This window comes from Mandrillus leucophaeus, unplaced genomic scaffold, assembly GCF_000951045.1.
Source record: "Mandrillus leucophaeus isolate KB7577 unplaced genomic scaffold, Mleu.le_1.0 Scaffold19, whole genome shotgun sequence".
NCBI lineage: Eukaryota > Metazoa > Chordata > Mammalia > Primates > Cercopithecidae > Mandrillus > Mandrillus leucophaeus.
Genome location: NW_012101920.1, coordinates 607,456 through 620,113, shown reverse-complemented (window position 1 = coordinate 620,113; position 12,658 = coordinate 607,456). Strand labels below are relative to the sequence as shown.

Genomic DNA, 12,658 nt, shown 5'->3' with positions numbered 1-12,658 from the left:
AAAAAAAAAAAAAAAAAGAAAAAGAAAAAAAAGAAACTAGTCTCTCAAAAGGATCAGACTCTTCTGTCTGCAAGCCTGCCTGTCTCTATTAATACTACTTTTCTTTTTTTTTTCCATTTTAGGTACTGTTGTGGGTGTTGTTCTTTACACTGGCAGAGAACTCCGGAGTGTCATGAATACCTCAAATCCCCGAAGTAAGGTGTGTACGAGGTCATGGGGTGCATTGACCAGCCGTGGGCTGGTTGGTTCTGGTGGGTGAGTGACGACATATTAAAATAGGAACACCTAAGAGTGATATTTATACAGACATTATCTTTTTATGCATATGCGTGTGTGTGTATGTATACACATAAATACATATACATACACATATATAATACAATACATAAACATGTCACATATTTGTGGATATATGACATTTTTTGTGCCTTTTTTTTTTTTTTTTTTGAGACAGGGTCTCGCTTTGTTGCCCGCGCAGGAATGCAGTGGCTTAATTTTGGCTCACTGTAACCTCTGCCTCCCAGGCTCAAGCGATCCTGCCACCTCTGCCTCCTGAGTAGCTGGGACTACGGGCATGTACAACCATGCCTGACTAATTTTTGTATTTATAGTAGAGATGGGATTTCACTATGTTGGGCAGGCTGGTCTCAAGCACCGGACCTCAAGTGATCCTCCCGCCTCGGCCTCCCAAAGTGCTGGGATTACAGGCGTGAGCCATGGCACCCAGCATTTTTTGTGCTTTTAGTTTAAACTACAGAGCACGTGCTGTTTGCACGTCTTGTGTTTCAGCCTTCACGTGCATCTCATTTCATCCTCATAACAGCCCTGTGAGTGCCATGCTTCCTTTATCTGTGAGAAACGGCTTCAGGAAGCACCATGCCCTGTCCAGGCTACACAGTGAGGACCGGGCAGGCCTATGTGATTCAAACCGTGACCCACCGTCCCAGCTTACCCCTCCTCCAATTTTTAAGAGTCAGAACATTACGGAATAATGTCTTTTGTCAATAGCAGGAAGGAATGCTGTGTCTCCTAAATTTCCGTCATGGTCACTCCACCATTAGACGTTACAGCCATCATTACAACGATAAAATCGTTTGTTTAATGTTTTAGCCTTATCCTGGGGCATATTTCTGTGAAGTTGTGGATATGATTTGCTACTTTTTAAAAGGCTATACATGAAAATAAGGGTGTTATTATTAAAATAATAATGTCCAGGGCCAGGCACGGTGGCTCACACCTGTAATCCCAGCACTTTGGGAGGCCGAGGCAGGTGGATCACCTGAGGCCAGGAGTTGAGACCAGCCTGGCCAACATGGTGAAACCCTGTCTCTACTGAAAATACAAAAATTAGCCAGGTGGGGTGGCAGGCGCCATAATCCCAGCTAATCGGGAGGCTGAGGCAGGAGAATCGCCTGAACCCAGGAGGTGTGAGCCGAGATTGCGCCCTTGCACTTCAGCCTGGGTGAGAAAGCGAGACTCCATCTCTAAATAAATAAATAAATAAATAAATAAATAATAAAATAATAACGTCCATTAATGCACCACCTAAAAATTAGGTTTCCACCGCTGGCGTATGCCCCAGACTTTCAGGCGCTACCGAGTTGGTGTTGGGTAGGGTGCTCCGAGTTTAGGATCTGAGTCATTTTACAAGGCCAAGGCACGATGCAGGGTGGTAGAGGCTATGCAGTGCACAACCAACCAGCGCAGCAGTAACTCACTGAGATATTTCCAAGTGTAAATCTTCGTTAGTCGTAAACATTTGTTTGAATTTTCAGAATTCTTTGAGTTCCCTTGGATGCCTGTTATGAACTCCAGCCCATGGAAGCACAGTGTTCATAGACCAAAGATACGAGGATCGATGGGTCCCACTGTCCTACCTGGGGTAGAGGTGTTTGTGGGGGAAGGACTGGCTCTCTGGCAGGCTGTGAGTTGCTCCAGCTAATCTCAAGCCCCGGTTTGTGCTTCGTCCCACAGATCGGCCTATTCGACTTGGAAGTGAACTGCCTCACCAAGATCCTCTTTGGTGCCCTGGTGGTGGTCTCGCTGGTCATGGTTGCCCTTCAGCACTTTGCAGGTCGTTGGTACCTGCAGATCATCCGCTTCCTCCTCTTGTTTTCCAACATCATCCCCATTAGGTAAGCAGGCGACAAGCTTGAGTTTGGCTGCCGTGACGTCATCTTCTCTTTACTCTTTCAAAGGTGATAATTCTGTGGCTTTTATTATTTTTATTATTGTTTGAGATGAAGTTTTGCTCTTATCGCCCAGGCTGGAGGGCAGTGGCACGATCTCGGCTCAGCGCAACCTCCACCTCCTGGGTTCAAGTGATTCTCCTGTCTCAGCATCCCAAGTAGCTGGGATTACAGGCATGCACCACCACACCTGGCTAATTTTCGTATTTTTAGTAGAGATGGGTTTTCACCATGTTGGCCAGCTGGTCTTGAACTCCTGACCTCAGGTGATCTGCCTGACTCAGCCTCCCAAAGTGCTGGGATTATAGGTGTGAGCCACCACGCCCGTCGGCTTTTAAAAGGAGCAGATCTCTTTGCAGAGTGAGAAGCAAAAGCAATCAGAGTCAGGAGTGTGGACCACACTGAGGCTTAGCACCGGAAGATCACATTCCTCCATAAGCCATCCTTTCTTGAATCAGGGATCTTTCCTTGCCTTGAGCAGTCTATACTAGGGATGCCATTTAGAACTCCTGTCATCAGCCAGCTCTGCAAGGTTGATAGTGGCTGTTGGGACTGCTGTGTTAAGAAGGAGTCTGAGCCTGAATATGGGCTCAAAGGGAAATGGTGTTGTAGTTGACAGCAGTGTCTGCTGTAGATGTGCAATGAAAGCTTGGTGGCACATGCCAATCATTTGCCTACCTGATTTGGAGGTTGAATAAATGGTTATTTATTTATTTTATTTTTGAGATGAAGTCTTGCTCTGTCGCCCAGGCCGGAGTGCAGTGGTGCAATCTCAGCTCACTGCAGCCTCCATCTCCTGGGTTCAAGCGATTCTCCTCCCTTAGCCTCCCGAGTAGCTGGAATTACAGGCTCCTGCCACCATGCCTGGCTATTTTTTATATTTTTAGTAGAGATGGTGTTTCACCATGTGGGCCAGGCTGGTCTAGAACTCCTGACCTCAAGTGATCCACCCGCCTCAGCTTCCCAAAGTGTTGGGGTTACAAGCATGAACTACTGTGCCTGACCTGGTTTTTTAAAGTGATATAAATAATAGATTTTCATAGTAGAAAAAAATGAAGACCTGTATTAGCAAAAGAATAAAACATAAATCACCTCTGCTCTCACTACCAAGTGATAATCATTGTTAATACTTTGGGATATACTTTTTTCTAGAGTGCTTTTGATTTTAGAAAAAGGGGATTTTGGTCTACCAAAATCTGCTTTTACAAAAAAATTGGAGCAGAGTGTGTTTTGAATAACATTTCTCATCACTTGTATGGGTGGCCCATCATTTTTTAGAGCTTCTCTGTGATGTGGGTTAGCAATCTGCTTTTCCCCATATTGTTCTATTTCTACTTTTTCCCCATAATAATCAGTAAATATTAAACTACGTATCTTTTTCCCTGAAACTTTCAGTGCTTATACTCTCTTTTATACTCGATATATTATCTTATATTTTGTCTTGCTGTTTTGCATATTTAGATCATCTTGGTGAGAATTTGTCTTTTTCTGGGGACAGAGATTGTGGTTTTGTGTAAAACAGTGTGACAAAGAGAGGGGGATTGTGCCCAAGTCAGTGTGCTCTGGATGGTGGATTCAGAGGATAAATACAGCCACGTTAGTGACTTGACTGCGAGCCAAACAAGTATTCATGGCGTGATCTAAGTGACACAGTAGCCTTCAAAGTTCTGTCTGTAACGTGAGTAAAAATTGGTGAATCGACTCTTCATATGGCCCAAGGCTAGCCAGTAAAATGGCAAGCAATTTGATTAGTTTATAGGATGATCAATTAATTTGAAGACTTCTGTTTACTTGGTGCAATAAAATTAAATTTCAAAATGAATATAATACATACAATGGAATAGTTTTCAGCCTTCAAAAGGGAGGAAATTCTAATGCACCTTGCAGTGTGGGTGAACCTTGAGAATGTTATGCTAAGCAAAGTAAGCCAGACAAATAAACCCCCCAAAAGGCCAGAAAAAGTGTATGATTCAACTTACATGCAGTATCTAAGTTAGTTAAGTTCCGGCCAGGTGTGGTGGCTCACGTCTGTAATCCCAGCACCTTGGGAGGCCAAGACAGATGGATCGCTTGAGCCCAGGAGTTTGAGAACAGCCTGGGCAACATGGTGTAACCACATCTCTACTAAAAATACAAAAAATTAGCCAGGCATGGTGGTACATGCCTGTAATCCCATCTACTCTGAAGGCTGAGGCACGAGAATCGCTTGAACCTGGGAGGCAGAGGTTGTGGTGAGCTGAAATAGCACCACGGCACTCCAGTCTGAACAACAGAGAGAGACTTCATCTCAAAAAAAAAAAAAAAAGTAATCAAATTCATAGAAACGTAAGTAGAGTGCTGGTTGCCAGGGGCTGCTGGGGCTAGGGGTTGGTGGGGAATGGGACGTTATTGTTGACTGGGTGTGGAATTTCAGTTTGGGAAGATTGGAGTTGTGGAGGCGGATGATGCTGATGGCTGATAACAATGTGAATTCAGCTCAGTACTGTAGAATGGTAAATTTTCTGTTGTGTATATTTTACCATAATTAAAAAAATGAATATAGCATCAAAAACACATTAGCTTAAGGGATCAGTAATTTTTCTAAAAGGTGAAGACGGAAACCACTACCCTTTCTGTATTTTAAGTGACTTCCGTCCATAACATGAGCTTCGGAACAATAATGGATTTGTTCTGTGTGTGACTTGACGGTGGTTCTGGCTCTCGCTGAGTCTGCGGTCAGCTCCGGCAGTGTGCGTCTGCAGGGAGTGAGTCCGGATGCAATGGCACTAATGTGTTTAGAGTCCGTGTTTTTATAAAGATCCAAGGAGCCTTACATCTATCCTGTTAACCTGTTTGTCCTGGTTTTGTGACTAGTTTGCGCGTGAACCTGGACATGGGCAAGATCGTGTACAGCTGGGTGATTCGAAGGGACTCGAAAATCCCCGGGACTGTGGTTCGCTCCAGCACGATTCCCGAGCAGCTGGGCAGGATTTCGTACTTACTCACCGACAAGACAGGTGAGCCGCTTTCTGGGACCTGCACAGGATTCCCGGTGAGAGAAGGTGCCTGAGGGCTTCGGCTGAGACTCTTGGGCTCTCTCTGGACTTAGGAGAGATGCGTGTTGCTGCTATTTTATTCTCCTCATCTTTTGATGAAGATTCTTTGGTGATAAAGATGATGATAACAGCAGCAAACCCTTACTGAGGGCGAATTATGTGCAGAGGACAGTTCTGGGGAGTTTCAGTGTGGTCACTCCTTCAGTCCTCACCTGAACTTGTGAGTTAGGTAGTGTTTCTGTCCCCCTTCTGCAGATGAGGAAATGTGGCCAGAGAGGGTGAGTGACTTGTCACCGGCGCATAGTAGCCGAAGTAAGCTTTAACTTAGGCAGTCAGGCCTGATCTCTGACCACCCCCTGATACTGCTATAGTGATCATAGTGGTAAAGCGCAAGGATTGGGAGTGGGAAGATCTGGTTTAAGCCTCATCTCTACCACTTACTGTCCATGGGGTAGAAGGGAAGCTAATGCGAAGATCCTGGGCAGCTCACCAAATCAGAGAAAAGTGAGGGTTCTGGAAGGAGAGCAACCAGGAAAGTTCCGGACAAGTCAGCATTAGGACCCTCCAGATGGTCTCTGTAGGGCTCTGCTATTAGGGATGTATCTTTCTACTCAAGGGTCAGAATCCTTCAAGATAGAATCTGATTGCTCCAGTGTGTCATTTGTCACCCTCTTGGCCAACGGAGTGGGCCAGGCCCCTGATGGACAGTCCTCTTGGACCACCTTAGGGAATGGGCATGGTGTGGTTAATTTCCCCTGGGAAACCTAGGAAGCTGTTTTCAAAAGGGGAATGGGATTCTACGTAGGCAAAATGCTACAGGTGTCTACCCCAGCAGGGACAGTGCTGACCGCAGTGTGTGGCATACAGCAAACTCTCCAAAGACGGCAGCTGTCATTACTATTAATAATAACAAATATCCGGAGAGACAGGCCGGCGACTCATTTGTCTCGTGTTTTAGGCACTCTTACCCAGAACGAGATGGTTTTCAAACGGCTCCATCTCGGAACAGTAGCCTACGGCCTCGACTCAATGGACGAAGTGCAAAGCCACATCTTCAGCATTTACACCCAGGTAAAGCCTTCCGTTTCAACACCCAAAGCAATTCCTTGACATTTATTTAACAGCTCTATTGAGATATAATTCACAATACTGTACAATTCACCCATTTCAAGAGTACAATTCATTTTCTTTAAAGCATATTCAGAGTTGAGCAACTGTCACTGCAATCGATTTTATGTTCACCCCAAAAAGAAACCCTCTACCCATCAGCAGTCACTCGCCAATACTTCCCTTCTATACCCATGACACCCACACTTCCTTTACACTTTGAATAAAATTGCATTTGGGGTCTTTCCTCATCTTCCGGGCTAATCTGCTCCACTGAAGTGCTAATGGACATTAGGAAAAACCTGGGAGAAAATTGTATGCCCAACAGATAGAACCAGAAGGAACCTGCTGGCTGATTATACTTCAAGTTTACGACCATGTTGATGTTTTCCCTTTCCCTGGCTATGAGCCAGAACCAGTAACAAATGGTCTACTTGTGAAATAATCATGACGTTATTGATTACCTTTGGTTTCTCATCTACATTCAACTCAACAATCATGAGGAAGAAATTAGTTTATCAGAGATGACTTCCAGCTTATCTGTTCCTGCCTTTATTTTTCCTACCAAGTTTTCCAGAACCAGTCATTTTTCAGAGAAAGTACTACTGGCACATATCCTCCTATTCCTAAAATGTTAGACCGGTGGGTCCCCATCTTGGCGGTGTGTCAGAATTGCTGGTGGTGTTTCAAAACAAAACAGAACAAAAACAAGAGAATTTATTTGGGCTTGATACACTGGAGATTCTTATTCATTAAGACTTAGGGCAGGGCGTGGCTTTGGGTTTTAAAAGCAAGACAGACACACTCCTTGCTAATTCTGAGGCACATCCAGTGCTGAGCCAGACCACATTAGACCAGCTCCATGTTGCAGCACTTGTTTGGAGATAACAAGGGAATAAGGAGGTCATATTTTGCTTAAATTCATCGAAATAGAGACCTTTTCCATAGTCAGAAGACCAGTAAGAAATATGAATGAATTATCCCTGTATACAGGTTAAAGGCAGAATCCCTGAATACTTCTTGATACGGTCATAATTGACATTTAATTTTCTGGAACATTTGTCAGTGGGCTGGATTGCCAGGCTGTCTCCTGAAAACGGCAGAGCAGGGGACAGTGTGACAGTGGAAGTAGATGTTAAGTTAGAAGAGCTGACTTGACACAGTTCATGCCATCATCTACAACCAGCAACAAAGACCTTGTTGCTGTTCCAGGCTCCATGGGGAGGCGTCGTGGCTGGTCTCCAAATGGATCCATGGACCTTTTTCAAAGATGTACTTTAGCACTGTTAAGAAATGACGAGGAGCTTCCCTGGACAGGGAGGATGAGCCTCACAGCCCCCGTTTCCTTTCTGTCTCTCTGACCATTTTCCTCTGCGTGGTGATTCGGGGTTGGTGTCTCTGGGGCTCAGTGCTGGACCCTGCCATGTTGCTACCCGGATGGCCCCTCACCCTGCTTCCATCGCTCCCTGGATGCTGATGGCTCTGTCTCTATCTCCATCTCTAGGCCTGACCTGGAGCTTTGGATTATAACATAGCTGAATGTTTGACATCGCTGCACGTGGCTCATAAGGATGCTATACCTGGGACCCCTCCTGACTTTCTTCCCTCATCCCTTAAACCTGTTCTCTCCCAGGGCTCCTTGTCTCAGTGCATGCCACGCCCTCCTTCTCAGTACCCCCGTCACCCCAGCTGACAGCCACTGCCCCTTCTCCAGTACCTGCTCCCACCCGATCACTAGATCACCCCTTTGGCCTTTCGTTTTTTTTCCTTCTCCCTTTCTTCCCTTCCCCTCCCTCCCCTCCCACATCCCCTCCTCTCCCCTCCCCTTCCCCTCCCTTCCTTCTTTTGTAACAGGGTCTCACCTTGTCACCTAGGCTGGAGTGCAGTGGTGCAGTCACAGCTCACTGCAGCCTCAAACTTCTGGGCTCAAGCGATCCTCCCACCTTAGCCTCCCAGGTAGCTGGGACTGCAAGTGTGCACTGGGTATGCACCACCACTCCTGGCTAATTTGGTTTCTTTTTTATAGAGACGAGGTTTCTCACTGTATTGCCCAGGCTGGACTTGAACTCCTGGGCTCAGGTGATCCTCTCACCTCCCAAAGGTTCCCAAAGTGTTGGGATTACAGGCATGAGCCACTGTGCCCAGCCACCTTTGGCATTTTGTCTTCATCCCTTCTCACTCACTCAGCAAGGTGACCCCCTCCCTCGCCTGTCTGCCATGACCCCCTGCACAGTAGCTGCCCGGCTTTCCTTCTTGCTCTCCTCTCAGGAGCGTGGGAGCCTCTTGGTACCATCAGCTCCGTGGCGGGGCCTGAGACTTCCAGTGGGATCCAGCCTTAGTCTTCATCCCCTCCCCTTTCCCGCAGTTCAGCCTTCCAGGTAGGGTGAGCTGCCTCGTTTCTGTGTCTTAAGTTAGACCCTTCCCTCAGAACCACCAACCCCAAATGCCCACCAGGCTCCTTCTTGGGGGGCTCATTGATTGGATTGTCACTACCTAACTCACATGCATGTCAGCACCCAGCTAGATGTCTGTATTGCTCCCAGCCCCTCTCAGCTCTGCTGACTCTTGATGGTTATATTAGACAGCTTCATAGGTGGCGGTGTGTACGTCCGGTGGGAGTTACACCCATGCCATGTCGCTGGTATTTTTAAGAGCTCCTGGTGTTTATGGAAGCCGTCCCATCTCAGGATATTTGTGTATTTTAGCTTTTATGGTTCATTTTTGGCTTGGCACAGATAACACTCTGTAAAGTGTTGAAATTCAGAAAACCACACTTCTTACCGTGAACCCCGCCTCATACTCTTTCCTTAGGGGAAGCTCGTAAATCAGTTTGCCCATCCCGGCCTTGAGTCTCAGATAGCTGTGTGTTGTGGGGTTAGGTCTTTGCGAGGCTGGGGTGAGCTCAGAATTCCAGTACAGAGCTACCCAAGTGAGGCTGTGTGCATCCTTCTCTCATGATGTCTAAAAGTCCTGTCATAAGCAGAGGAACACGTGTGTGATGGGACATATGGAAGCTTTTGCATGCTTTTTTAAAACCAGTTTCATTGAGGGATGATTTACATACCTGAAAGTTCAGCCATGTTGAATACACAGTGTGGTGACTTTTAGTAAATTTACAGCTGTGGAACCATCCCAACTATCTAACCTTAGGATATGCCCACCACCCCGCACCCATTGCCATCACTCCTCCCACCTTTAGAGCTTCGTAAGGGGTTCTTATACCAGTGGTTCTTTCTTCCTTTTCTTTCTTCTTTTTTTTCTTTTTTGAAGTACAGTCTCACTCTGTCGCCCAGGCTGAGTTGCAGTGGTGCAATCTCGGCTCGCTGAAACCTCTACCTCCCGGGTTCAAGCAGTTCTCTGCCTCAGCCTTCCTAGTAGCTGGGATTACAGGCACCTGCCACCATACCCGGCTAATTTTTGTATTTTTAGTAGAGACGGGGTTTCACCATGCTGGCCTGGCTAGTCTCAAACTCCTGACCTCGGTGATCCATCTGCCTTGGTTTCCCAAAGTGCTGGGATTACAGACGTGAGTCACCATGCCCGACCCAGTGTTTCTTAAAGTATGGCCTTTGGAACCCCTGGGCCAGATCATTTGCGCCAGAGTCGGGAGCACAAGTTGTGCCCAGACCTGCAGTTTTAACAGGTGAACCAGGTGTTTCTAGAGGACGGTAGTGTTGGAGAACAGCTGCTTTGAAACTGAGGTTCACCTCTGTTCAGAGCATGGGTATCTAAACCTGTGGACTCCAAGGCAGAGCTTGCAAGATGACCCACTGGAGTACAGGAAGCGCCTCTTTACATTTCAATTTCATCTCTAAAATTAATGCAGAATTAAAATCTTACTAATAGTATTGAGGTTGACCCAGGGGCCCTCACTCCATATATCAGACAGGTACTTGTCAGGTCCGGTCCTTGAGGTGTCCTGCGGAAGGGGCTAGAATTCTACAGTTGTTTATTTTTCCAGTGTTGAAATGTAGGCCGCAGTTTATGAGTGTCCAGGTGACTTGTTCTAAGGATGTGATTGAACTAAACTGGTCTCATAAAGAGAGCAAGTGGTTTTAAAAGATTCCTGCAGGAAAGCTTCAGATGATTAATACAAGGCCAAGTAAACAGTAAGAAAATGGCCAACACATTAGGAGAGAAAACCATAACCAGCTAAGGACTTGTGATAATTTTTCCCCTGGATTATTCATTTACTGGTACTTTTTTTTTTCAGACGGATTCTCACTCTGTCGCCCCAGGCTGGAGTATAGCGGTGCTGTCTCGGCTCACTGCAAACTCCGCCTCCCGGGTTCAAGAGACTCTTCTGCCTCAGCCTCCCAAGTAGCTGGGATTACAGGCGTGTGCCAACACACCCGGCTAATTTTTTTTTTTTGGATTTTTGGTAGACACGGGGTTTCACTATATTGGCCAGGCTGGCCTCGAACTCCTGATCTCAGATGATCTGTCTGCCTCTGCCTTCCAAAGTGCTGGGATTACAGGCTTGAACCACCATGCCTGACCATTTACTAGTACTTTTAATGAAAATGGAGATACAATTTAAAAACCATAAAATTTGCTCTTTTAAGCATATGATTCTGTAGTTTTCACTTTTATTTTTAATTTATTTGTTTTTTTTTGAGATGGAGTCTCACTCTGTCGCCCAGGCTGGAGTGCAGTGGCGCGATCTCAGCTCACTGCAAGCTCCGGCTCCCGGGTTCACACCATTCTCCTGCCTCAGCCTCCCGAGCAGCTGGGACTACAGGCACCCGCCACCTCGCCTAGCTAATTTTTTGTATTTTTAGTAGAGACGAGGTTTCACCATGTTAGCCAGGATGTTCTCGATCTCCTGACCTTGTGATCTGCCTGCCATGGCCTCCCAAAGTGCTGGGATTACAGGCGTGAGCCACCGAGTTTATGTTCTCTTGGGGAAGAATTTTTTTTTTTTTTTTTGTCAGTGTGGTTTTCTCTGGGACATGGAGCCTATTTCATTTTTTACTCATTCAAAAAACTTTTCATAAAAAAAGTATGAAAGTTTTTTTGCAGAAAAAATCATACAGCCAAGCACAAAGACAAAACATTGAATTCACCTGTATTCACATCATTCAGCAGTAACCAGTATTAACACCCGGGTGGACAAAACGCCAAATGTTCTGCCTTTGTGTGTCTGGATAGATGTGTTCTTTGGTTCTCCCTGTGTGTGTTTTCTTTTCAATGAGAACCCATCATATTTCCGTTCTTTTTTAACTGGAGTTGACCACCAGAATTGCCTGTAAAGTTTAAAAAATATAAATATAAATATATGCCTGGGCTCTACTGCATTCTTTGGGTCTGGATCTTAAGTATGCATATTTTTAATAATCTTTTTTTTTGAGACAGAGTTTTCGATCTTATTGTCCAGGCTGGAGTGTAGTGGTGTGATCTTGGCTCACTGCAACCTCTGCCTCGTGGGTTCAAGAAATTCTCCTGCCTCAGCTTCCTGAGTAGCTGGGATTACAGATGCCTGCCACCACGCCAGCTAATTTTTGTATTTTTAGTAGAGACGGGGTTTCACCATGTTGGCCAGGCTCATCTCGAACTCCTGACCTCAGGTGATCCACCCGCCTCAGCCTCCCAAGGTGCTGGGATTACAGGCGTGAGCCACTGCGCCTGGCGTGTATATTTTGAAAAATCTTTATTGGTTGTTCCTGGTTAAGAACCACTGCCAGAATAACACTATTTAATTTCCTTCTTTTCACTCTTGTCAAGGTTTTTAATGGTTTCATAACACAGTCCAGACTAGAGAGTAAGACAAGTGAGGAACTCACATAGCAAATTCAACTGGGTGCCAAAAAAAAAATAAAGCAAATCACGTTTTGGTGAACTTTTTTGTTTTTTTTGGAGACAGAGTCTTGCTCTGTTAACCAGGCTAGAGTACAGTGGCGCGATCTCAGCTCACTGCAACCTCCGCCTCCCAGGTTCAAGTAATTATCCTGCCTCAGCCTCCCGAGTAGCTGGGATTACAGACGCCTGCCACCATGCCTGGCTGATTTTTGTGTTTTTAGTAGAGACGGGGTTTCACTCTGTTGGCCAGCTGGTCTCGAACTCCTGATCTCAGGTGATCCACTCGTCTTTCCCCAAAGTGCTGGGATTACAGGCGTGAGCCACTGCACCTGGCGCAGTGCAGTATTTTAAAAACTCAAGTGCAAAAAATTCATGAAGAACGAAATACTGAAATTTTAAATGAAGGCAAGATCCAACCTGGTGCTAGCGCAGTTCAGCTGCACTAACTCGCCCTGGTCCTAGGCCTGGATTTACAGTTTCAGTGGCTATCAGGCTTCTCATTATTGATGTATTGGGGCTGGATTATTC

At 45.9% G+C, this 12,658-nt stretch overlaps 1 protein-coding gene across 1 annotated transcript in view; it reads left to right on the top strand.

The window, feature by feature from the left end:
• Positions 1 to 12,658, top strand: part of ATP9A (ATPase, class II, type 9A) — a 141,942-nt gene that overhangs the window by 63,220 nt on the left and 66,064 nt on the right. Inside the window, exons 8-11 of the mRNA XM_011978174.1 lie at positions 75 to 199; positions 1,975 to 2,135; positions 5,043 to 5,185; positions 6,183 to 6,295. Coding sequence (XP_011833564.1) covers positions 75 to 199; positions 1,975 to 2,135; positions 5,043 to 5,185; positions 6,183 to 6,295 — 542 coding nt within the window. The remainder of the gene's footprint in view (positions 1 to 74; positions 200 to 1,974; positions 2,136 to 5,042; positions 5,186 to 6,182; positions 6,296 to 12,658) is intronic.